The 26378-nt window shown below is 43.9% G+C and overlaps 1 protein-coding gene and 1 pseudogene across 6 annotated transcripts in view; both read right to left on the reverse strand.

Moving 5' to 3' along the window:
• The window catches only part of CEP85 (centrosomal protein 85), a 47063-nt gene that overhangs the window by 20427 nt on the left and 258 nt on the right, over positions 1-26378 (reverse strand). For 2 of the 6 annotated variants that reach the window (XM_033227654.1, XM_033227653.1), the window contains exons 2-6: positions 20705-20777; positions 16333-16485; positions 3496-4190; positions 1626-1759; positions 1103-1220 (exon numbers count right to left, since the gene is read on the reverse strand). In XM_033227654.1, coding sequence (XP_033083545.1) covers positions 1103-1220; positions 1626-1759; positions 3496-4190; positions 16333-16485; positions 20705-20759 — 1155 coding nt within the window. In that variant the 5' untranslated portion in view covers positions 20760-20777. Of the gene's footprint in view, positions 1-1102; positions 1221-1625; positions 1760-3495; positions 4191-16332; positions 16486-20704; positions 20778-25790; positions 26343-26378 lie in introns of those variants that run through there. The other 4 variants (XM_033227655.1, XM_033227656.1, XM_033227650.1 and 1 more) reach the window with 4 other exon arrangements.
• On the reverse strand, positions 13586-13674 carry LOC117094122 (annotated as a pseudogene).

The raw sequence follows: 26378 nt of genomic DNA on the forward strand, positions 1-26378 counted from the left end.
GTGTTTTAACAAGCGCTCCAGGTATTCTGATGCACACTCACATTTGAGAACCACTGCCTTAAAGCAATACCTAAGCCACTGTATACTGGAAGGAACCCAGGACAAGACATCAGAAGACCTGGGCTTAAAGCCTGGCTTCCCTCCACTCATTCTCTATATTATCTCATGCAAGGTCTTTCTCTTTCTCGGGTTTCAATTCTTTCATCAGTAAATTTGAAGAATTAACTAGATTTTATTTAAGGCACTTCCCACTGTCAACATTCTGATTCTATGAGACAGGATACTGCCTTAATTAGGTAGCAAAGCCAATGTTATAACCTGTCAAATATCCAACATTCAAATGCCCAAACTGCAGAGGCTTGGTCAACAAAGCAGGCTTCTTTTCAAGCTCTCAACCCCCACAACCATTGATCTCAGTGAGAATATGATCTTCTTCAGCTGCTCCTAGATATGGAGGATAAAAATGAGAATGGCCGGGTGCAATGGCTCACACCTGTAATCCCAGCACTTTGAGGCTTAGGTAGGCGGATCACGAGGTCAGGAGTTCGAGACCAGCCTAGCCAATATGGCGAAACCCCATCTCTACTAAAAACATAAAAATTAGCCAGGCATGGTGGCAGGCGCCTGTAATCCTAGCTACTTGGGAGGCTGAGGCAGGAGAATCGCTTGAACCAAGAAGACGGAGGTTGCAGTGAGCCGAGATTGTGCCACTGCACTCCAGCCTGGGTGACAGAGCAGGGAGAAAAAAAAAAAGAGAGAATGGCTCTAAATCCCGCAACATCTTTGCCTCTCTCTCCTTTTGGCCAGGGCTAGAAGATTAAGTCTTCTCGTAACATCACTCAATTCTAGGACTTTACTATCTACCTTTCTCCCAAGTATGTCTTGACACCCAGGCATCTGGACTTTCGCCTGGTTCTTAGCCTTTTCTGCCACCACTAGGGCATGATAAAGGGTGCTTTATAATTAGTATGTTACTCTTTGAGGGTAATTAGTATGTTTACTCTTGATCTCTTTTGTATCTCCTGGATACCTAATGGTGCCAAGCATAGGGAAGACACTGAGTTATGACAAACAGAATGCCATCTTGATTGCCAATACTTACCTGTAGCCTCAGCAAGCAGACATCACCAAAGGGGGCAGGGCGGCCCAAGAGGGCACTGTGGACTTGCAGTTCGCTCTCTCGCACTTTCTGCTCCAGCTGCGAGATGTGTTTCCTCTGCCTGCACAAGCCGGTAGAACTGGGTCAAGGTCCTGATGTTAACCCCTCACAATATAAGCCCCTACTAAATATAATCCCTATTATGTACGCAAGATCTTAGATTCTGGATATCACTATTTTCTGAAGGAAGAACAAATGAGAAAGATAACTGAGGGGAAATGAGGAAAAAATCAGAGGCAATGAACTGGCTACCCCCTTCAGGCATTCCCTAGAGCCCTAAAGAAATATATAACTGGCCTATTACGTTATATATACGACTAGGCTGCTTATCAAACTGCCTCCACCGTGAGGCAAGACATGGGCCTAAACAGAGGAGGAATGTTTTGCCCTTGGGAAGACTCCATTAGGTGTCTTCAATGGGGCCTGGGAGAGTAGTCTGGCTCTGTGGTACCCCTTGCCCTCTTACTTATCAATGAGAAGCTCTTTTTCTTTCAGAAGGTGTTCATTACTGTTCAAGATGCTGATCCACTGTGCTGGCTCTAAGATGGGCAGTGAAGGAGCAAAAGCAGGAGGATGGTGGCAGATGGCTCCGTTCTGAAGCTGAAAGGCAAGTAGGCCCAGGTGAGCTTGATCTTGACCCATACATGCCTGAAAACACCTGAGCAGTAATCAGCTGGGTCTGTAGTCAAGGCCCAACTTGGCTCAGCCTGATGAGGCCCAATGTTTATGAAATAATTTTAGCTCTGAGGCATGACTGGAAAGAACCTGCCAGGAAGGCTTCTGCCAACTGAACACTCCCTGTTCAAAAAGGCTCTAGTTTCTAAGAAAAGGTCAGTTATCTTTTATTATCTAGCAACAGAGGCAAACCAGGAGCTAGGATGTCCTCACCAACCAAGGAAGGGGAATATGTCTGCTCCCTTCCTTCCCACTCTTCAGCAGCATAAGGATTTTTTAAAAGAAAATATGCTGGGCGCGGTGGCTCACGCCTGTAATCCCAGCACTTGGGGAGGCCAAGGCGGGCAGACTGCCTGAGCTCTGGAGTTCTAAACCAGCCTGGGCAACAGGGTGAAACCCTGTCTCCACTAAAAAATACAAAAAATTAGCCGGCGGTGGTGGCATGCGCCTGTGGTTCCCAGCTACTCAGGAGGCTGAGGCAGGAAAATTGCTTGAACCTGGGAGGTGGAGGTTGCAGTAAGCCAAAATCATGCCACTGGGAGACAGAGCAAGACTCTGTCTCCAGAAAAAAAACACATACACACACACACACAAAAAAAAAAAAAAAAAAGAAAAGAAAAAAGAAAATACAGGCCAGGTGCAGTAGCTCACCCCCCGCCCCCAGCTTTGGGAGGCCGAGGCGGACAGATAACAAGGTCAGGAGTTCGAGACCAGGCTGGCCAGCATGGTGAAACTGTTTCTACTAAAAATACAAAAACGACCCAGGGGTGGTGGCACGCACCTGTAGTTTCAGCTACTCAGGAGGTTGAGGCAGGAGAATCACTTGACCCCCCTGGGAGGTGGAGGTTGCAGTGAGCCGAGATCATGCCACTGCACTCCAGCCTGGGCAACAGAGCGAGACTCCATCTCAAAAAAAAGAAAAAAAAAAAAAGAAAATACAAAAGTGATAGAGAGAACACAGGGGCTCAAAGAAGGTTTTCTTATTTATTTATTTATTTATTTATTTATTGAGACGGAGTCTCACTGTCATCCATGCTGGAGTGCAATGGAGTGGTCTTGGCTCACTGAAACCTCCACCTCCCAGGTTCAAGCAATTCTCCCACCTCAGCCTCCCAAGTAGTTGGGACTATAGGTGCATGCCACCACACCTGGCTAATTTTTACATTTTTAGTAGAGGCAGGGTTTCACTCTGCTGGCCAGATTGGTCTCGAACTCCTGCCCACCTTGGCCCAAAGTGCTGGGATTAAAGGCATGAGTCACTGCACCTGGCCTCAAAGATGGGTTTTAAACCCTAGCTCTACCAATCACCAGCTCTATGACCCTGGACAGATTATGTAGTCTAAGAACCTGGTAAGTTTCTACATCTACCTCGTTAGTACACTATGAAGATTAAATAAAATTCTGTAGTCTAGTAACTGGTATAAATACCTTTTAAATTTTCCTTTGTAACCTTTTGCTATTTTGGAGACCCTAACTGGTGCTTAATTTGACCACCAAACAGATTCAATGGCCAACAGCTCACAAGCCTGTATTTCCTGTCTACAAACATCTTCCTTCTTTTTATAGCTATTTTATTTAAAGCCAAAATTCAAAGGACAAAAGCTATTACAATTCTAAGAACTGTACAGAACCTAGAAAACCAAGGAAAGATGGACCTCTACCTGCATTTGCTCCATCTGTAAACGGATCAATTCCAGCTGCTGCCGACAAGTGCTGAGTTCACAAGATTGCTCTCGGGGATGCCAAGTGTCAGGACTCGGCTGCCACACCTGAGAGGGCAGCGGCTTGGAGAGCCCGGGAGCAGGCTGGAGTCCCAAAGGGAGGACCCCACTGCTATTAGAATGTGGTCCATTCCGCTCAAACACTGCCCCGCTGCCCGGTGCCTTCTTGGCCTCAGGCAACACTTTGTACAACTCCTTACTTGTGCTGGTTCTTGGGTTGTGGAAGCGGACTCGGTGGTGAGGATCTGAATAAAGTGTCTCCATCACTGCCGACTGATTGAGGGTAGAGTCCATGCGAGGAATATCAAACTTCCTCGCCTCTTCTTGTCTTTCATGGCCCACTGCTGGAAACCAGGACTGCTCAATTCCATTTTCTCCAGGAGCACCAGAGAGATACACGAGATCTCTAGATAGGCCTGGAGAAAGTTTCATTGCACCGAGGTCTCCATTTCTTGTCATTCCCACACTTTCAGCCAACCCTGACAAAGGGAGTTTGGAGGAAGAGGGTCCAACAGGTGTAGAATTTGGCTTGGCAGGAGAGGTCCCTAAAGTAGAAGGCATCACATGGGCTGTTGGAATGGTTACATGGCTTTTGATGGGCTGGAAAGGAGGACTGCCACTTGAGCTGCAAAAATCTGCGGAGAGAATAGTCTTCCATAAGTAAAAATTGAAGCAGCAAGCTTTCTTGAGTTTGAATGCTATGCCAGAAACTCTCAGCCTGTCCTGAGACCAAGCAGAGAGAGCACCGTCATCAAAAGTATCAAGCAGAAAGACACAGCAACCAAACTGGGAGATGTATTTTCCAGGATCTCAAATGCCATTCACAAGGTAAACCAACAAAAGGCATTTAACGGCTTCACTTTTAACTTAGTCCTTTGTACTAGAATTAAAAAAATCGTGTCAGTCAACAGACAAAGCTGAAAACTGAACTTTAAAAAAAAATTACTTACTTAAGGAAAATGAGTTAGGTCCTACTCTTCTGGAAGCTGGACAACTCTCAGCTATAATCAAATCTAATAAAAATATCCTTTCCAAGAGTTGCCAGAATCTTCTGCGACCTCCAAAAGCTCCCCCAGGAAGGTGAGCAAAGAGTCCAAACTATCTGAAGAATGAAGCGAACTAGACAGTCTTGCTCAGTATGCAGGGCATGGAGTATGGCATCCGAGGCAGGATTCTGTTCTCTCTCCCATACCCCAGACCTGACTGCCTGGATATGTGAAGTTATTCTTAGTAACTCTCAGGTTTCACTTTAGCACAGTGAGCACTCTCAATTGGGTACACACTGAAATCCTCTATTTTATATTTTGTCTTTCACTTGGCCCCTTGTGTGTACCCAACTGTGGTTTTTTTTTTTTTTTTTTTTTTAACTTTTCCTTCAGACTGAATTCATGTTTCCTTTGGCTCCTGCGTGGTCTTGGGAAACAACCCTTGATTAGCCCAACTGCAGAAGGTTCACATTTCTACCTATTTCCAACTTTCAAGTACTACTCTGAGGGGGACTACTGCAAGCAAACAATAAGGGAGGAATGTGAGGTAACATACTTATTGCTTTCAGCGGGCAGAAAACTAAATAAGGAAACAAGGAATACCAATTTCTTTTCAACTATATTCAGTACTTGTTCCCAAATCAAGCATATCTACGCTGGAGAAGAGTGACTACCAACTTGTTTCTCTTTTTTTCCTCCCCACCAACCAACACAGAGCACACTCAGATAACAACAAATACTATAATTGTTCCCAGAATTACGTGAGTATAAGATCAGCTACTATCTTCTCATTAAACAACTTTTTTTTTTTTTTTTTTTTTGAGATGGGGGTCTCACTCTGTCACCCAGGCTGGAGCACAGTGGCGTGATCACAGTTCACTGAAGCCTCAACCTCCCCAGGCTCAGGTGATCTTCCCACCTCAGTTTTTTTATTTTTAGTAGAGACAGGGTTTTGCCATGTTGCCCAGACTGGTCTCGAACACATGGGCTCAAGTGATCCACCCACCTCAGCCTCCCAAAGTGCTAGGATTATAGGTGTGAGCCACCATGCCTGGCCTTAAGCAACTCTTTAAAAATACAGGCAAGCCACCTCACACCTGTCAGAATGGCTATTATCAAAAAGATGAGGCCGGGCGCAGTGGCTCACACCTGTAATCTCCAGCACTTTGGGAGGCTGAGGAGGGGGGATCTTGAGGTTAGGAAATCGAAACTATCCTGGCTAACACAGTGAAACCCCATCTCTACTAAAAATACAAAATATTAGCTGGGCGTGGTGGCACGTGCCTGTGGTCCCAGTTATTCTGGAGGCTGAGGCAGGAGAATCACTTGAATCCGGGAGGCGGAGGTTGCAATGAGCCGGGGTCGCACCATTGCACTCCAGCCAGGGCGACAGAGCAAGACTCCATCTCCAAAAAAAAAAAAAGAGATGAAAGACAACAAGTTTGGAGAGGATGTAGAGAAAAGGGAACTCTGGTACACAGTTGGTGGGAATGTAACAACACAGTCATTGTGGAAAACAATGGAGTATGTAGGTTCCTCAAAAAAACCAAAAAACGAAAAATAGTTACCATATGATCCAGCAATCCACTTCTGGGTATATATCCAAAGAATATGAAATTAGTATGTCAAAGAGATATATACAATCCCATGTTTACTGAGTAATTATTCACAATAGCCAAGTTATAGAATCAACCGATGAATAGGTAAGGAAAATGCAGTATACAGACACAATGGAATACCAGCCTTACAAAAGATATAATTTATGTCACTTGCAACAACATGGATGAACCTGGAGGACACTAAGAGAAATAAGCCAGGCACAAAATGACAAATACTGCACGTTCTTATTTGTATGTGGAAGCTAAAAAAACCTCGACACATAGAAATAGAGAGAATAATTGTGGTTACTATAAGTTCGGGAGCAGGAGGAATCGAGATGCTAATCAAAGGGTAAAACATTTCGGTTAGACAGGAGGAATAAATACTTTTAAAAAAGATGTGCAAGCCTTATACTATATGCATAGTATCTAATTTCCTATACTCAAGATGATCTTGGGGATACATAAAAGGCCACACTAAAAAAACACACACACACACATAACAAAACAAAAACCTGAATAAGTTCTGACAACATGCATTAGTCTCTCAGGACACCAAGAAAGAAATTTCTCAGTTAAAGGACCCAGTTTCTGATGTCTCACAACTTAAATATAGGACTAGTACACAAAGTTAAGGCAGACTGGTAGTGATAAAGACTTCAAAGACTAGTAAGCAATACAATTTTTTCATTTTTTTTTTGAGATGGAGTTTCGCCTGTTGCCCAGGCTGGAATGCAATGGCACAATCTTGGCCTACTGCAACCTCCGCCTCCTAGGTTCAAGCAATTCTCCTGCCTCAGCCTCCTGAGTGGCTCGGATTAAAGGCATGCTCCACCACATCTGGCTAATTTTGTATTTTCAGTAGACACGGGGCTTCTCCATGCTGGTCAGGCTGGTCTTGAACTCCCAACCTCAGGTGATCTGCCCGCCTCGGCCTCCCAAAGTGCTGGAATTACAGGCGTGAGCCACTGTGCCTGGCCCAATTTTTTCTTTTTTGAGATGGGGTCTCACCCACTCTGTTGTCCAGGCTGGAGTGCAGTGGCACAATCTTGGCTCACCACAACCTCTGCCTCCCAGGTTCAAGCGACTCTTCTGCCTCAGCCTCCTGAGTAGCTGGGATTACAGGAATCTGCCACCATGCCTGGCTAATTTTTGTATTTCTAGTGGATGGGGTTTCACCATGTTGGCCAGGCTGGTCTTGACCTCCTAACCTCAAGTGATCCACCTGTCTCAGCCTTCCAAAGTGCTGGGATTACAGGGATGAGCCACGGTGCTTAACCATAAGCAGTATGTTTTAAATTCTCCATAAAAGCACATAGTATCAGTTCTTATCAACGGTTGCTGCTCCCATAGTGTAATTACAAAACAGAAGACTGTGAGGTTGTAGCACACGAGGTGTTGCTACCATGAACTCTGCAATACCTCCTACCATTCTCTATCCATAGCACCACTCTCTCTAGATTCACCAAATTCAGTTCTGAGTCCACACCCTCTGCTATGGTTTGAAAGTGTCTGTCCCCAGGCCGGGCGCGGTGGCTCAAGCCTGTAATCCCAGCACTTTGGGAGGCCGAGACGGGCGGATCACGAGGTCAGGAGATCGAGACCATCCTGGCTAACACGGTGAAACCCCGTCTCTACTAAAAAAATACAAAAAAAACTAGCCGGGCGAGGTGGCGGGCGCCTATGGTCCCAGCTACTCGGGAGGCTGAGGCAGGAGAATGGCGTAAACCCGGGAAGCGGAGCTTGCAGTGAGCTGAGATCCGGCCACTGCACTCCAGCCTGGGCGACAGAGCGAGACTCCGTCTCAAAAAAAAAAAAAAAAAAAAAAAAAAAGAAAGTGTCTGTCCCCTAAAAGTTCATGTGTTGGAAACTTAATTGCCAATGTAACAGTATTAAGAAGCGGGGGCCTCTAAGAGGTGACTGGGTCATGAGGGTAGAAGCTTCATAATAGATTAGCAGAAGTGAGTTAGTTCTCAAAGCAGTCGGTTGTTATAAAAGCAAGCTTGGGGCCAGGCACGGTGGCTCATGCCTGTAATCCCAGCACTTTGGGAGGCTGAGGCGGGCGGATCACCTGAGGTCAGGAGTTTGAGACCAGTCTGATCAACATGGAGAAACCCCATCTCTACTAAAAATATAAAATTAGCTGGGTGTGGTGACACATGCCTGGAATCCCAGCTTCTTGGGAAGCTGAGGCAGGAGAATCGCTTGAACCTGGGAGGCAGAGGTTGCGGTGAGCCGAGATCCTACCATTGCACTCCAGCCTGGGCAACAAGAGCTAAACTCCATCTCAAAAAAAAAAAAAAAAAAGCAAGCTTGGGTTTGGCATGGTGGCTTACGCATGTAATCCTAGCACTTTGGGAGGCAGAGGCAAGCGAATCATATGAGGTCAGGAGTTCAAGACCAGCCTGGCTAACATGGTGAAACCCCATCTCTACTAAAAATGCAAAAATTAGCTGGGCGTGATGGCAGGTGCCTGTAATCCCAGCTACTCGGGGGGCTGAGGCAGGAGAATCATTTGAACCTGGGAGGCGGCAGCTGCAGTGAGCCAAGATCCCGCCACTGCACTCCAGCCTGAGTGACAGAAATAAGACTGTCTCAAAAAAAAAAAGAAAAAAAGGCAAGCGTGGCTCACTCTTGTGGTCTCTGCTTTTCCACCATGTTGTGATACAGTACAAAAGCCTTTGCCAGATGCTGCCACTATGCCTTTGGACTTCCCACTCTCCAGAACCATGGGCAAAATAAACATCTTTTCTGTATAAGTTACACTGTCTCAGGTATTCTCTTATAGTAACAGAAAACAGACTAAGACAACCCCAAAATAATGTCAAAACCAAAGCCAAGAAGAAAAGTACCAACTGACCTAGAAGAATACGGCTTTCCTAATTTTTTATAGATAATAAATGGACATCTTAGAAAATTAAGGTGATGTCCTTGTCCACATTTTTAACTTATCTATTGAGTTTATCTATTTATATTAAGGAAACTGCCTGATTCAGACTAACTGTGCTATAAAATGTAAAGTTACACTCCAACCTTTTTGGTACCAGGGGAATGGTTTTGTGGAACACAATTTTTCCACAGATGATGGTGGGGGGGATGGTTTCAGGATCAAACTGTTCCACCTCAGATCATCAGGTATTAGATTCTCGTAAGGACTGAGCAATCTAGATGCCTCACATGCACAGTTCATAATAGGGTTTGTTCTTCTATGAGAATCTAATGTCACCACTGATCTGACAGGAGGCGCAGGCTGAGGCAGTAACGCTTGCTCGCCTGCTACTCACCTCCAGCCGTGTGGCCTGGTTCCTAATATGCATGGACTGGTACTGATTCACAGGCCAAAAGTTGGGGACCTCTGAGTTACACGGTAAGTCTGGTTTGTGGTTTAGAATTTTTTTTTTTTTTTTTTTTTTTTTTGAGACGGAGTCTTGCTCTGTCACCCAGGCTGGAGTGCAGTGGTGTGATCTCGGCTGACTGCAAGCTCCGCCTCCTAGGTTCACGCCATTCTCCTGCCTCAGCCTCCTGAGAAGCTTGGGACTACAGGTGCCCACCACCACACTCGGCTAATTTTTTTTTGTATTTTTAGTAGAGATGGGGTTTCACCACATTAGCCAGGATGGTCTTGATCTCCTGACCTCATGATCCACCCGCCTCGGCCTCCCAAAGTGCCGGGATTACAGGCGTGAGCCACCGTGCCCGGCCAGAATATTTTGAAATGAAATAGCAACACTCATTTTCAAAGGGACCTCTATCTTCTACGATTTTCAAAGGCATTCAAAATTTAGTGTATGGGAACCAGGCAGGTGATACACTTCTGTAGGCCCAGCTACTCAGTAGTCTAACTCAGGAGGATTACTTGAGCCCTCTTGAGTTTATGGCTATAGTACACTATGATGGTACCTGTGAACAATCATTGCACTCCAGTTGTAGGCAACATAGCGAGACCCATCTCTTTAAAAAATACAGTGCATGGGATATGTGATTTTTATTTACAGATATCTACAGTTCCCCAAAACATTGGGGTTTTGCCATTTTAAGAATACAGTTCTAAATCTCTCCTCTACTTAACAACATTTTCTGCCCCCTCCCCACCCTAAAAAACAACTCATTTTTTAGCAAACTTCCTTTCACAGTAAGGGTAGATTCAGCTATTACCAAATCTCAGTCACTTCAGTCTACACCTGAAGTGATTCAGTAGCCTGAATTAAGCCAGTGACTATTTCAGTCTTGTGCAAAGAGCTGAAAGCATTCTGAACTCTTCAGTACCCACCTCTACTCTGTCCCTCTAGAATCTTCCAAGGTAAAACACCTTAGTGAAGGGTGGAATCAAAAGCATGCCTATTCAACTTAAAGATGCAACAATGAACTATACTGTATACCAGTCATAGGGGTTCTTGTCAACTAGACTACAAGCTAGATTCATGAAAAAAATGTCTAAGAGTTAAGATTAGAGGCCAAGAGCGTGGCTCACGCCTATAATCCCAGCGCTTTGAGAGGCCAAGGTGGGTGGATCAGCTGAGGTCAGGAGTTCGAGACCAGTCTGGCCAACATGGTGAAACCCCATCTTTACTAAAAATATAAAAATTGGCCGGGTGTGGTGGCACGTGCCTGTAATCCCAACTACTCAGGAGGCTGAGGCAGAAGAATCGCTTGAACCCAGGAGGTGGAGGTTGCAGTGAGCCAAGATCACGCCACTGCACTCCAGCCTGGGTGACAGAGGGACACTCCATCTCAAAACAAACACACACACAAAAAGAGTTAAGATTAGGATCATGGGCCGGGCGCGGTGGCTCAAGCCTGTAATCCCAGCACTTTGGGAGGCCGAGACGGGCGGATCACGAGGTCAGGAGATCGAGACCATCCTGGCTAACACGGTGAAACCCCGTCTCTACTAAAAATTACAAAAAACTAGCCGGGCGAGGTGGCGGGCGCCTGTAGTCCCAGCTACTCAGGAGGCTGAGGCAGGAGAATGGCGGGAACCCGGGAGGCGGAGCTTGCAGTGAGCTGAGATCCCGCCACTGCACTCCAGCCTGGGCGACAGAGCGAGACTCCGTCTCAAAAAAAAAAAAAAAAAAAAAGATTAGGATCATGGTATTTAACAAACACAGCAGTTTAAAAAAACAATTAGGGCCGGGTGTGGTGGCTCACGCCTGTAATCCTAGCACTTGGGAGGCCAAGGCAGGTGGATCACGAGGTCAAGAGTTCAAGACCAGACTGGCCAACATGGTGAAATCCCGTCTCTACAAAAAATACAAACATTAGCCAGGCGTGGTGGCGCGCCTGTAATTGCAGCTACTCGGGAGGCTGAGGCAGGAAAATAGCTTGACCCCAGGAGGCAGAGGTTTCGGTGACTGAGATTGTGCCACTGCACTCCAGCCTGGGCGACAGAGCGACTGTCTCAAAAAACTAGTAATAATAATAAAAATAAATAAATAAATAAAAACTTCTAGACCATTATCTTTGGTGCCTATCTCAAGAGGACTATTACAATTTTAAAAGAATGCACTAGAAATACAAATATTTTCTCAAAAGAATAAAAAAGAGAGTCACACATACAATCTGTGTAGCAATGTAACTGAATTAAATACAGCTGGTCATTTCAACGGGCAAAATGTAGACCATTGATTGATTTTAAAAATATCTATTATTTAGGCCGGGCGCGGTGGCTCAAGCCTGTAATCCCAGCACTTTGGGAGGCCGAGACGGGCGGATCACGAGGTCAGGAGATCGAGACCATCCTGGCTAGCATGGTGAAACCCCGTCTCTACTAAAAATACAAAAAACTAGCCGGGCGAGGTGGCGGGCGCCTGTAGTCCCAGCTACTCGGGAGACTGAGGCAGGAGAATGGCGTGAACCCGGGAGGCGGAGCTTGCAGTGAGCCGAGATTGCGCCACTGCACTCCAGTCTGGGCGACAGAGCGAGACTCCGCCTCAAAAAAAAAAAAAAAAAAAAAAAAAAAACTATTATTTAATAAAAAATAAAAAGGTCCCATGACTGTACATGCAGACAAAATCTTAACAAGTGAAAATTAAATTAACAGTAAGACTTTTGATTACACAATTGATAGACTATTACACAGTCAGGAGACCAGAATCTGATAACCAGCTGTATGATGTTAGGCAAGTTACTTAACTCCTTGGGGAATTTTTGTTATTCACCAATCAAAACGAGCAGAGGTGATTTTTGAAGTCCTGTGTACCTCAAAATCTATGATTCAATTCTACTCGGTATTTACTGAGCACAGTTCCCATTATACATATAGTTGTCAAACTATTAAAATTAATGCTAAGGGCTGGGTGCAGTGCACACCCAGTGTTAATAGTTTGACAACTATATGTATAATGTAATCCCAGCACTTTGGAAGGCCAGGGCAGGAGGACTGCTTGAGCCCAGAACTTCAAGAACCAGCCTGGGCAAGATGGTGTGAACCTGTTTCCATAAAAAACAAAACAAAACAAACAAACAAACAAACAAAACTGGCTGAGTGTGATGGTACACGCCTGTAGTCCCAGCTACTCAGAAGGTTTAGGTGGAAAGATCACTTGAGCCCAGGAGTTCAAGGCTGCAATGAGCTTATGATCACGCCATTGCACTCCAGCCTGGGTGACAAAAAGAGACCCTATCTTTATAAAACAAACAAACAAAAACTAAAATTAATGCTAGATGTCTAGGAACCAGTAATAGTAGATGTGGTCCCCACTACCTCCTCTTTTTTTTGGAGACAAGATCTCACTATGTTGCCCAGACTCTACTCAAACTCCTGGGCTCAAGTGGTTTTCCCACCTCAGCCTTGGGAGCAGCTGGGACTACAAGTACAGACCACTGTCCCTGGCTTTTTTTTTCTTTTCATTTTTAAATTTACTCCTCTCAGCTCATACCTATTTAAGAAAAACAAAAACCAAAAACCTTTATTGAAATACAATTCACATATCATACAATTTGCTCACCTGAGGTGTACAATTCAATGGGTTTTAGTATATCAATGGAGTTGTGTAATCACTACAATCAATCTTACAACATTTTCATCACTCCAAAAAGAAAACCTCTTACCCTTTGGCAGTCATGCTATGTTTCCACCAGCCTCTGAAGCCCTAGAAAACCATTAATCTACTTTGTGTTTCTGTATGTTCACCTATTCTGGACTTTAGGCATTAGATTCTCATAAGGAGCATGCAATCTAGATCCCTCAAATGCATAGTTCACAATAGCATTCGTGCTCCTATGAGAATTTAATCCCACCACTGATTTGACAGGAGATGGAGCTCAGGCGGTAATGCTCGACCTGCTGCTCACCTCCTGCTGTGTTGTTCCTAACAGGCCAGACTAGTACTGTTCCTAGGCCCAGGGGTTGGGGACCCCTGATATAGATGGAATCATGCAATATACAGCCTTTTGTGTCTGGCTTTTTTTTTTAACTTCATATATAATGGTTATTTCATTTTATTTTCATTTTCTTTTTCTTACCGGTGCTCTACGCATTCAGAAAAACTTCTCTAGTAACATACTACAGAAATGATCCCTGAAAATATAGTCTTAGTATATATATTATTATTATTATTTTTTGAGACAAGAGTCTCACTCTGTTGCCCAGGCTGGAGTGCAATGGCACAATCTCAGCTCACTACAACCTCTGCCTCCCAGGTTCAAGTGATTCTCCTGTCCCAGCCTCCCAAATAGATTACAGATACACATAACCATGCCCAGCTAATTTTTTGTATTTTAGTAGAGATGGGGTTTCACTGTGTTGCCCAGGCTGGTCTCAAACTCCTGAGATCGGGCAATCCACCCACTTTGGCCTCCCAAAGTGCTAGGATTACAGACATCAGCCACCACGCCTGGCCAGTATATGTTTTTAAGGTAGCACGTACCAGTATTTCATTTCTTTTTATTGCTGAATAATATTCTACTGTATTATATGGATATTTTATTCATTCATTCATCAGTTGTGGGTTTTGGGTTGTTTTTACTTTTGACTATCACGAATAATGCTGCTACCAACATTTATGTACAAGTCCACACAAAAACTTGTGTATTCATTTCTCCTGGGTATATATCTAGGAGCAGAACTATCAGGTCAGGAATCACTCTATGTTTAACTTTTATTTCCCTAAAAGAATAAAAAACAGAGTCACACACACAACCTGTGTAACAAGGTGATTGAACTTATTTTTTTTTTTTTGAGATGGGGTCTCACTATGTTGCCCAGGCTAGTCTCCAAACTCCGGGGCTCAAGTGATCCTCCTGCCTCAGCCTCGCAAGTAGTTGGGATTATTATTATCTTTTGAAGTATAGCCATCCTAGTGGCTGTGGAGTAGATGTTTTAAAATCACAACACATGAGGCCGGGCGCGGTGGCTCAAGCCTGTAATCCCAGCACTTTGCGAGGCTGAGACGGGCGGATCACGAGGTCAGGAGATCGAGACCATCCTGGCTAACACGGTGAAACCCCGTCTCTAATAAAAAATACAAAAAACTAGCCAGGCGAGGTGGCGGGCGGCCTGTAGTCCCAGCTACTCGGGAGGCTGAGACAGGAGAATGGCGGGAACCCGGGAGGCGGAGCTTGCAGTGAGCTGAGATCCGGCCACTGCACTCCAGCCTGGGCAACAGAGCAAGACTCCGTCTCAAAAAAAAAAAAAAAAAATTACAACACATGATTATCGAAGTGACTAGTTTTGTGACTTTAAGAAACTCATTCAATCACTTTGAAATTCAGCCTTCTCATCCGTAAAATGGAAATAAGACATATTATAGGGTTCTTAAGGGCTGTAGTGAAATAATAAAGAAAAAATTTATAGTATCTATCACAAAGCATACAATCAACAGTAGTTAATTATTATCATTAGGTTCTCTGCCTTCTAGAACTCACCAATCTAAATGGAAAAACAAAATACCCTCATAAAGTATTGCCTGGCAATACTTAAGTGCAAAAACAAGTGGCAGAGATAAAAAAGATACAAGAATGCAAGGAGAATGATATGACTAATGAGTGTAAGGGATGGGAAAAGCCTGTGGGATATTTGCTGGATCTTGAATAGTAAGATCAACATAGCTAGGAAAGGCAAGAGGAGGCAGGCATTGCACACATGGGCCCAGATTAAAGAAGGAAAAAAAGATCCCGGGTATCAGAAACCCAAAACCAGCTGGGTATGGTGGCTCTAGCCTATAATCCCTGCACTCAGCACTTTGGGAGACTGAGGCAATAGGATCGTTTCAGGCAAATAAGTTGAACAATATAGCAAGGGCAATATAGCAAGACCTCAATTCTACAAAAAAGAAAAAACAAACAAACAAAAAAAAACATAGCTGGGTGTAGTGGCACCATGCTGGTAGTCCCTGCTACTCAGGAGCCTAGGAGTTTAAGGCTGCAGTGAGCATGATGGCACTACTGCACTCCAGCCTTGGTGACAGAGCGAGACCATCTCAAAAAATTAGTAGAAACAAAACAAAAAACAGGACTGTACATTCAGACCTGGTGACAGCAGGAAATATGTTTGAGTGGGTGGCATAGGGACGATCACAGAACTGAAGGCTCTGAACTTCATCTTCCAAGCAATAGGAGTTATTGAAGATTTACAGGAAACTATGAAATTAGGCTTTTAGCAAAAATAATCTGGCAGCAGAGGGAGAAAGACTTGAGGCCAATTAACCTATTAGAAAGTTGTTTCAAAGGCTAGGCACAGGGGTTCATGCCTGTAATCTCAGCACTTTGGGAGGCCGAGGCAGGTGGTTCTCTTGAGTCTGGGAGTCCAGACCAGCCTGGGCAACACGGCGAAACCCCATCTCTATAAAAACACACAAAAAATTAGTGAAGCATGGTGGTGCATACCTGCAGTCTCAGCTACCCAGGAGGCTGAGGTGGGAGGATCACCTCAGCCTGGGAGGCTGAGGTGGGAGGATCACCTCAGCCTGGGAGGCTGCAGTGAGCCACGATCACGCCAGTGAACTCCAACCCGGGTGACAGAGTGAGACCCCGTCCTCCCATCCCCCAACAAAGTTGTTTCAGATAAGATAAAAAATGGAAATTCAGATAAAGGGACCAGATGTGAGTAGCACAGGGAAAGAAGAAAGACTCCTTGAATAGACCGACATTATAAACATTCTGGAAATAACACAATCTGGAAATGCCAATATACCCAAAATGAAATCTGAAAATGACAACACATATTGGTAATCAAATAATTAATACAGACTTACCCTCTGCAATATCTGAGCATGATGTACCAATGGCTGTGTCCCCACTGTCAGCTACACTTGAACAGCGGCTGAAGCGGCTCCGAAAGGGCTCCGAGATAACTGGGGTCTGCCATTCAGTCCCCAGGGAACTGCCCTTCTGAATCACATTGGAACCTGAAACAAGAGGCATTTCCCACCTTTACTGTGAACGAGCTGATATAACCCCAGATCGTTTTTTACAAAATCACATAAACCATGAGAGAATAGCAGCAATCTACCCCTATCTCTCTTCTGTGCCTATTTCAGCTGCTCCGACCTAGTTTTTTTTTTTTGGAGACGGAGTCTGCTCTGTTGCCCAGGCTAGAGTGCAGTGGTGTGCAACTCACGGCAACCTCCGCTTCCTGGGTTCAAGCAATTCTCTGCCTCAGCCTCCCGAGTAGCTGGGATTACAAGTGCCCACCACCACGCCCAGTTAATTTTTATATTTTTAGTAGAGAGGGGTTTTACCATCTTGGCCAGGCCGGTCTTGAACTCCTGACCTCATAATCCACCCTCCTCGGCCTCCCAAAGTGCTGGGATTACAGGTGTGAGCCAGCGCGCCCAGCCTGAGCTAGTTAATTTTAAGTGGAAATAGTATGAGAAGTAAGAATATTCAAAGATGGTAATAAGTAAGACCCACCAAGAATCCAGGAGTACTGGAACAGAAAACAATCATATTTAATAGCAGTGGCCATTTATTGAAACCTGTAAAGACACAGCACCTTACAAACATAATCTTGCCTACCTACTTACTGAAAAGTATTACCACCCCTATTTTACAGAGGGGAAGGCTGATATTTGAACCTAGTTCTTTCTGATTCCAAAACCCACATTTCCTCTTACAGTTTCTCAGTGGTGCTTTTGGCATTCTGGGGATGACTATTCTTCAATGTGTAGTCTATACATTACAGAATGGTAATGCATCCCTGGTTCCCACTCACTAAATGCCAGCAGCAACCCTCAACCAAGCAACAAGCAGTCCAGTCCCCAGTTGAAAATCATTGCTTCGAGGTTGCAGTGAGCCAAGATCGCGCCACTGCACTCCAGCCTAGGCAACAAGAGTGAAACTCCGTTCCCCTCACCCCTCAAAAAAAGAAAAGATATCATTGCATCACTGAACCAGGGTACCCCAAATAGATGAATCCTATGGAGATCAAGGTGAGTTTTGAAAGTCAATCTGAAGAGCCTAGGGCTTTATCTTGAGAGCTATGTGAAGAAATCACTAAAATTGCTGAGCAGGTTAAGACAAAAAGACTGGTGAGATTTATTTGATTTAAAATATGCTGTTTGAGGGGAGGTAGGTAGGAAGTGTTTAATAAATACTTGATTCACTAACATTCTAGCAAAGACTTAAATTTATTTTTTAGAAACCACTATAATTTTCCTAAGGTGTATCTGGTGATCCATGTAAACAAATAAACAAACAAAAAAACTAATGGCAGCTACTTATCCTCCATTTAACTTAAAGTGTGAGAGCTGATATCAGAAAATATGGTTCTACAGACTCTCCGATCTAGTGGGAGGCAAATGATATTCGAACACAAATTACTTTACTCCTTTCTTCCAAGTTTAGTGCTTCTCCCATTTTTTTAACCTATTTTCTTCCACTTTTGCTCCGTTTTTGCTACCCTTACTTTGGCTTTCTACTGAAGGCAACCTGACTTTCCCCAAATACTTCTATTCTTTGGATCACAGTGACTGCCTCATTTGAAAGAATCTTTATACACTCAATAATCTGTAATTGTTATAGAAGACACAGGCAACAGTCAGAGTTTCTGAGCAGCATGAGATTAGCCAATGCTACTATACTAAGTTGGTGTAATTCTAACCCAAAGCAAAGAAATCTGACCTTCTGGTGAGTCTACACAGCTTTCTCTCTCTAGTCAGTGTAAAATTTGCCAGTCTTTCTGAAACAGTTAAGATTGAAGGCCTCTATTACCACCTTCCTGACTTCCTACTAGAAACCGCTCCCTGTTACTACTACTAATCTTCCACTCTTCATCGTTACCATTTTTCCATCCACTTACTCCGTACTCTAACTCAAAAGAGTTATTTGTTAAAAACATATTTTGGTATATTTATAGAGGTTTACGCTTATTTCAAAATTGAAGTTTAAATGCTGAAGTTGGCTGGGTACCGTGGTCATGCCTGTAATCCTAGCACTTTGGGAGGCCAGGGCGAGCAGATTACTTGAGCTCAGGAGTTGGGGACCAGCCTGGGCACATGGTGAAACCCCGTATCTACTAAAAATACAAAAAAATTAGCCAGGCCTGGTGGTGCATGCCTGTAATCCTAGCTACTTGGAAGGTTGAGGCATGAGAATCACTTAAACCTGGGAGATGGAGGTTGTAGTGAGCTGAGATTGTGCCACTGCATTTCAGCCTGGGCCACAGAGCAAGATTCTGTCTCCAAAAAAAAAAAAAAGCTGAAATTTTTTGTGTTATAGTGCATGTCCTATCAGTAGCATCCTTATCAATTATTAAGACCTTTATTAATCTGAATGAGATACTACTGAAGAGAGAAAAAAACCATCAGAAAGCTTTGTTAGGAAAGGGAATGTTCCAAAAACTTCCATTATATACATAACTGTCATAGAAACTGTACAAACCTCAGAGAATGTGCAGCACATAAGCAGATGTTTAAAAAATATTTGCTGAGGCCGGGTACAGTGGCTCATGCCTGTAATCCCAGCACTTTGGGAGGTTGAGGCGGGCAGATCACAAGGTCAGGAAATTGAGACCATCCTGGCTAACATGGTGAAACCCCATCTCTACTAAAAAATACAAAAAATAAGATGGAAGTGATGGCGGGCGCCTGGAGTCCCAGCTACGTGGGAGGCTGAGGCAGGAGAATGGTATGAACCCGGGAGGCAGAACTTGCAGTGAGCCGAGATCGTGCCACCGCACTCCAGCCAGGGTGACAGAGTGAGACTCCGTCTCAAAAAAAAAAAAAAAAAAAGTGCTGAATGAATCTTGAATTGATTCAACCAATGCTTATAATGGTGCCTACTATATGCAAGGCAGCATGCCTAAGAGAATACAGCAAACATTTACTGAATATCTATGCTGAGAAAGGCACTGTGAGATTTTTAAGTTAAATAAAACATATCCTAAGTTGAATTAATGTGCCCTCTTCTTTACCAATACCCCAGAATTCAACAAGTCATTTTTCTAAAATACTACTTATTTGAAATATATATTATCTACTTAATATGCCTGCACAGTGTATACATATATTTACGTGTTTAATATACAGTCAGCTCTCCGTATCCATGGTTTCTTTTTTTTTTCCTATTTTTTTGAGACACAGTCTCGCTCTGTTGCCCAGGCTGGAGTGCAGTGGACCGATCTCAGCTCGCCTCAACCTCCACTTCCTGGGTTCAAGTGAATCTCCTGCCTCAGCCTCCCAAGTAGGTGGGATTACAGGCACGTGCCACTGCACCCTGCTAATTTTTGTATTTTTAGTAGACACGGGGTTTCACCATGTTGGCCAGGCTGGTCTCGAACTCCTGACCTCAGGTGATCCACCTGCCTTGGGCTCCCAAAGTGCTGGAATTACAGGTGTGAGCCACAGCGCCCGGCCATATTCATGGTTTCTACGTGTGTGAATTCAACCAATTTTTTTTTAATAGCATCTTACTAAATGTGCATAGACTTGTTTTTCTTCTTATTCCCCAAACAATACAGTATAACTGTTTACACAGCATTTACATTGCATTGGGCATTACAAGTAATCTAGAGATGGTTTAAGGTAAACCGTAGGATATACATAGGTTATATGCAAATAGCACACCATCTTATATCAGGGACTCGAGTTATCTGTGGATTTTGGTATCTGCAGGAGGTCTTGGAACCAATATGCCATGGATACTTAAGGACTGTATATATTTAATATATCTACTGAAGTTTAAACATCTTGTTAATCCATTCTAAAGTTAAATTTCTGAGTTTCTAGTAACAACACAACAGAATTTGTTGGCATCCAAGCAGAATTTCAATCTTTGTGGGCTAGCAGATGACTGACCCACCCGGAGGACAAAGACAACATAGAACACAGTAATTTATGCTGTGTTTTTCTGATTTCAAATGGAACTATGTTCCAAAGTCATTCTGTTCCAATCCTTTATGTGTCGTCCTCTCCCAACCACGTGGTCCTGTTGAAAGCCACATAGGACAAGAGATAAATAATTGTTCCCTCAGAGACCTGTTTTTATATTCTATGAAGCTGCATGTTATTTTTGTTCTTTTAGCACCAGCATTTCAGTGAATGCTTGTTTGTTCAATATTTACCTTAAGGAATATGAAAAAACAGAACAAAGGTCAGAATCTAACCCAGAAAACTTCTGACTACTCACTTGGTGAAGTGATGTGAGAGATCCCCTCAGTTGGATATTTCTCCTGCATGGCCATCACAGTTATCTGAGCCAACTGTAGAATGAAGGAATAACCAGTCAGTTCTCTGCAGTATCTTTAATTCCCTGCAAGTTAGTTCCCATTCAACTGAAACTGTCAAAACCATATAGAATATTCAAGTATTTGGCCAGGCACAGTGGCTCACGCCTGTAATCCCAGCACTTTGGGAGGCCAAGGCGGGCGGATCACCTGAGGTCAGGAGTTCAAGACCAGCCTGACCAACATGGTGAAACCCCATCTCAACTAAAAACACAAAAATTGGCCAGGCGTGGTGGCACACATCTGTAATCCCAGCTATTGGGAGGTTGAGGCAGGAGGACTGCTTAAACCCAGGAGGCAGAGGTTTCAGTGAGCCAAGATCACACCACTGCACTCCAGCCTGGGCAACTGAGCAAGACTTCATCTCAAGAAAATAAAAAAGAATATTCAAGTATTCTAAATGTTTTACTCCTAAGGATATTTAGGAGTAAATATGTTTTTATGTATTTTACTTCTAACGATATTTTTAAAGACAAAGTAAATCCCCATACTCCACTTTACTTATCTCTTCCTAAATCCAGTATAGAAAACCTAGAACTAGAGATTACCAGTGCAGATTCCATATGGTCCTAGAACCCCTCTGATTTTTACAAAATTTAAAAATATTACTTTTAATTAACAAACTTTACCATGAATCTTCTTAGCCATGGGGACATGATGACAGGATGAGGTGGATAAAGAACTAAAGAACTAAACCAACGTGAAGTATTACAGCCTTAATTATGATTAACATAACACAAATTCCTCAATTCTTCCAGTAATTAAAGTCGTATAAAGATGGAAAGAACTCTTGATCATAAGTAGAACTGCAATCCTGAGCTAGGAACATGAAGCTCTCGTCCCATGTTCTCACTCCTTAAAATATTTATATTTACAGTACACTAGGGGTAGGTGCTGAGAATTCAGCAGAAGCAGATTTGAAGTCTAAACAAATACACTTGAACCCACTAAACATTAAGTTACCAATTTATTAACCGTGTAACCTTGGGCAAATTTCTTAGTATCTCTGTTCCTCAGTTTCTTCATATAAAAAGGAGGATAACAACACAACTTAATTCATGTTAATTCATTTATAATTAACTTACAACAGTGCCTGACACATACTAAGTGCTGTTATTACTTCGCAATTTACATCAGCAAAAGTGGCACTGTACAGCCCATGGAAGATCAAGGAGTATAAATTCAGAAACTCTAAATTTATAAAAGCCCCAAAAGAGTTTGGGACAATTCGGCCAGGCTCAGTGGCTCACGCCTGTAATCCCAGCACTTTGGGAGGCCGAGGCAGGCAGATCACCTGAGGTCAGGAGACCAGCCTGGCCAACAGGGTGAAACCTCGTCTCTACTAAAAGTACAAAAAATAGCCAAGCATGGTGGCAGGTGCCTGTAATCCCACCTACTTGGGAGGCTGAGGCAGGAGAATCGCTTGGACCTGGGAGGCGGAGGTTGCAGTGAGCCAAGATCGCGCCATTGCACTCCAGCCTGGATGACAGAGCAAGACTCCATCACCAAAAAAAAAAAAAAAAAAGAAAGAAAAAAAAAGACTTTGGGACAATTCACAGAACATAACTCTTAGAGGTGAAAATCACTCTGTAGAAAAAAGAAGACCATATGGTACCATTTCTCTAATGTACTTTAGTGACCTCTATAGTATTCTCTTAGTAACAACAACCCAAACCCTTATTAATCCACTGCACTTACAACAGATAAAGGGTATCATCCTCAGAATCCCAGTTCTTCACATACTGGGTGAGGGAAGTTTTGTTCAGTAATAAAAGCTTTAGTTTATGGCAAGTATGATTCTGTGAGTTAAATGATGATATAGTAGATTACCTCCTTACTAGTGATTTCCTTTCTTGTCAATATCAAAATCCTTTTATTCACTCCTTTCTTTAAAGGATGACAAAATGGTAGGCCCACTGGATTCTAAGACGTTTCTAAATTCAGACAAGTTGAAAATATGGTGACAGAAGAACTCCCAGTTACCCTATGACTCAGCAATTCCACACTGAAGTATATACCCAAGAGAAATGAAAACATAGGTTTACACAAAAGCTTCAATAAGAATGTTCACAGCAGCATTATTTACAATAGCCAAAAAGTGGAAACACCATAAATGTCCATCAGCTAATGAATGGATACATAAAATGTGGTATATCCAAAAACCAGAATATTACTCAGCAATAAAAGGAAGTACTGACACATGTGACAACATGGATGAACACTGAAGACATGCACAGTCAAAGAAGTCAAACAAAAGGCTTGATCCTATTTATATGAAATGTCAGAATAGGCAAATCCATAGAGACAGAGATTAGTGACTGCAAGGGACTGAGAGGAAGGAGGGTAGGAGAATAGGAAGTGACTGCTAATGGATACCGGGTTTCTTTTCAGGGTGATCAAAATGTTCTGAGATTAGATAGTGGTGACTGACTGCACAACCTTGCCAATATATTAAAAACCTCTGAATTGCACACACATAAAATTAAATTTTATGGTACGTGATATAAACCAAAAATAAAATTCTAAGGCACCCCCAACCATCTGAGTGGACCCCTCCCCTTGGCCAAGGACATTTCAAAGTTAAGCTGAAAAACCTGTTAAGGCCATGAAGGCGGTAGTGGTGGTGGAGTCCTACACCCCTCATTATACCCTCCTCCCTTCTGGAATTCAGGAAAAGCATTAACATTAACACAGGTGTCTGTAAGAAACATTTACAATCTATTCTCTCTAAAGCCTGCTATTTGGAGGCTTCATCTGCATGATAAAACCTTGATCCCCAGGATCCCTTAACCCAGACACTCCTTTCTATTGATAATAACTTTCAACCAACTGCCAATCAGAAAATTTTGAAATCTACCTATGACCTGGAAGCCCCTACCCCCTAAGAGTTGTCTTACCCTTCCGGATCAATGTAAATCTTACATGTCTTTGATTGATGTCTCATGTCTCCCCAAAATGTTTATAACCAGGGCACACGTTATCAGGATCACCTGAGGGCTGTGTCAGGGGCCATTGGTTACCCATATTTGGCTCAGAATAAATCTCTTCAAATATTTTACAGAGTCTGACCCTCACTGACAACAAATACCTCAAAAAGAAAACAAGAAAGAAAGAAACCCCTTAAGGACTAAAACAATACAAAATAAATCATTCTTAAGTTCAGAATTACATGAGCTACTGGTGGAAATTTTTGGGACAACTGAAGGAGACGGAAATTTCCTGGGATAAAAATGAGAGAAATGAATGTACAAGAAGTAACACAACCAATTACAAAGCTTAGAAAGGGAGTGAATGGAGGCAGACAGAGAAAAAACAAAAAAAAGCACCCACCAGGATTAGTTTCCATCTTCAAAGCCCTTTAAACTACAGAAATGTCATTCATTCAACAAATTTAACATGCATTCTGCACTTATTACCTATCAAACACTGTGCTCAACACTTTGTAGGTATCATGTCTCACGTTTCATGCTCACATCAACCCTATGAGGCAGTTACTATTATCCTCATTTTATGGATGAGAAAATAAAGGTTTATAGTAGTGAAGGTCATACAGCTAGGAAGAGGCTTCAAAGCCAGGACTGTACTCTAATGCTACAGGAGTCTGGTCAGCATTCTATATGTGACAAAACACACAAAAAAGGGATCAAGCACGGCACCACAAGTTGGAGTTTCTGCCTCAGACAGCAAGAACTGCAAGCCTCAATTATATTAGCAGCAAAAGTTCATAGCATTTCTTCACTTTGTCCTTGGTCATCACCTAGGCTTTATTTCTCAAGTTGCTACCCAAGAATTAGATTTTGACTGCCGTTAAGTATTTTTCCCCTATAAGAATTACAATCTAAGTGTGGCCAGGCGCGGTGGCTCACGCCTGTAATCTCAGCACTTCGGGAGGCCGAGACGGGCGGATCACCTGAGGTCGGGAGTTTGAGACCAGCCTGACCAACATGGAGAACGCCCGTCTCTACTAAAAATACAAAATTAACCGGGCATGGTGGCGCATGCCTGTAATCCCAGCTACTTGGGAGGCTTAGGCAGGAGAATCGCTTGAACCCGGGAGGCGGAGGTTGCGGTGAGCCGAGATCGCGCCACGGCACTCCAGCCTGGGCGACAAGAGCAAAACTCCGTCTCAAAAAAGAATTAAGGGCCGGGCGCGGTGGCTCAAGCCTGTAATCCCAGCACTTTGGGAGGCCGAGACGGGCGGATCACAAGGTCAGGAGATCGAGACCATCCTGGCTAACATGGTGAAACCCCGTCTCTACTAAAAATACAAAAAACTAGCCGGGCGACGTGGCGGGCGCCTATAGTCCCAGCTACTCGGGAGGCTGAGGCAGGAGAATGGCGTGAACCCGGGAGGCGGAGCTTGCAGTGAGCTGAGATCTGGCCACTGCACTCCAGCCTGGGCGGCAGATCGAGACTCCGTCTCAAAAAAAAAAAAAAAAGAATTACAATCTAAGTGTGGAACATCACGGTTGGCAGCTGTTAAGAGAACCACATCAAGACGAGAGAGGATTTGAAGGGACACACAGACAGCTGACACAGACACACGAAGAATCTCACACCATCACACTATTTTCACTGCCTTGATCATTCATTAAACCTTGTGAAAGAGAAGCCACATCCTCGACAAGAAGTTGCCTTTACAAACAAAAGTCACGAGACATACAAAACCACCAGATCATTATAAAGCAGACAAGGTCTGAGGGCAAGTAAATGAGACCTGGCTAGCTTCATCATCCTTGTATCACCACCGCCCCCTACTTAACCCAGTGTTCAATTCATCAACCGAAATTTACTGCGTGCCTACTATGCGCCTGGCTCTGAGCCACGTGTTGGGAATATACTGGTGTAAAGGATCGCTCTCATTAACTGAGGTGAAGTAAGCGCTGAATATACTGTTGAGCAAATAAACCTGAACACACTCAACTTTCAGTTCAACCAAAGCACCAGCTCCTTGCTGAAGGAAAGTTCCTCACCTTCCGCCCTACTGACCTTTTGGGGCATTTTTCTTTGTTGTTGGCGGCTTCGCTGTGTAGCAGCATCCCTGGCTTCTTCACACTAGATGCCAGTAGCAAGCCCTGGAGCAGTGACTATCAAAGATGTTTCCAGACATCGACCAATGTCCCCAGGGAAGCAAAATCGCCCCGGCCGAGAAGTCCCGGGGTAAGGCCCCGCCAAGTGCTCTCCGTCCCACAACCCTAATTCTCTCCACAGTCTTCCAACCTCGGCCCAGACTTCACCTCCTCGGGAAGGGCTCCCTGACCTCTCCGACTAGATCCGCGCCTTCTGTTTTGTGCTCTTTGTAAGATTTTTCCACTCTACCCTCACTGCGCGCCGAGGGATTACCCCGCTTAACGTCGACTCCCCTCTCAGGGCTGTGCGCTCCGCGAGGGCAAGGAATGCGCCGCCCATTGTGTCCCTGGCTATCGGCACAGGGCCTGGCACGCAGGTAAAGCGACTGCTGTGGGGTGAACCGCGGAGGGCAAAGCAAGGCAACGGGGTCAAGCGAGGGGAACGCGACGCGAGAGGGCGTCGGGCACTCGCTTCGGGGCGGAGGCGCATGCGCTTCGCTCTCCCCTG

The sequence above is a fragment of the Trachypithecus francoisi genome, unplaced genomic scaffold (genome assembly GCF_009764315.1).
Source record: "Trachypithecus francoisi isolate TF-2019V2 unplaced genomic scaffold, Tfra_2.0 Lachesis_group12, whole genome shotgun sequence".
Classification (NCBI taxonomy): Eukaryota; Metazoa; Chordata; class Mammalia; order Primates; family Cercopithecidae; genus Trachypithecus; species Trachypithecus francoisi.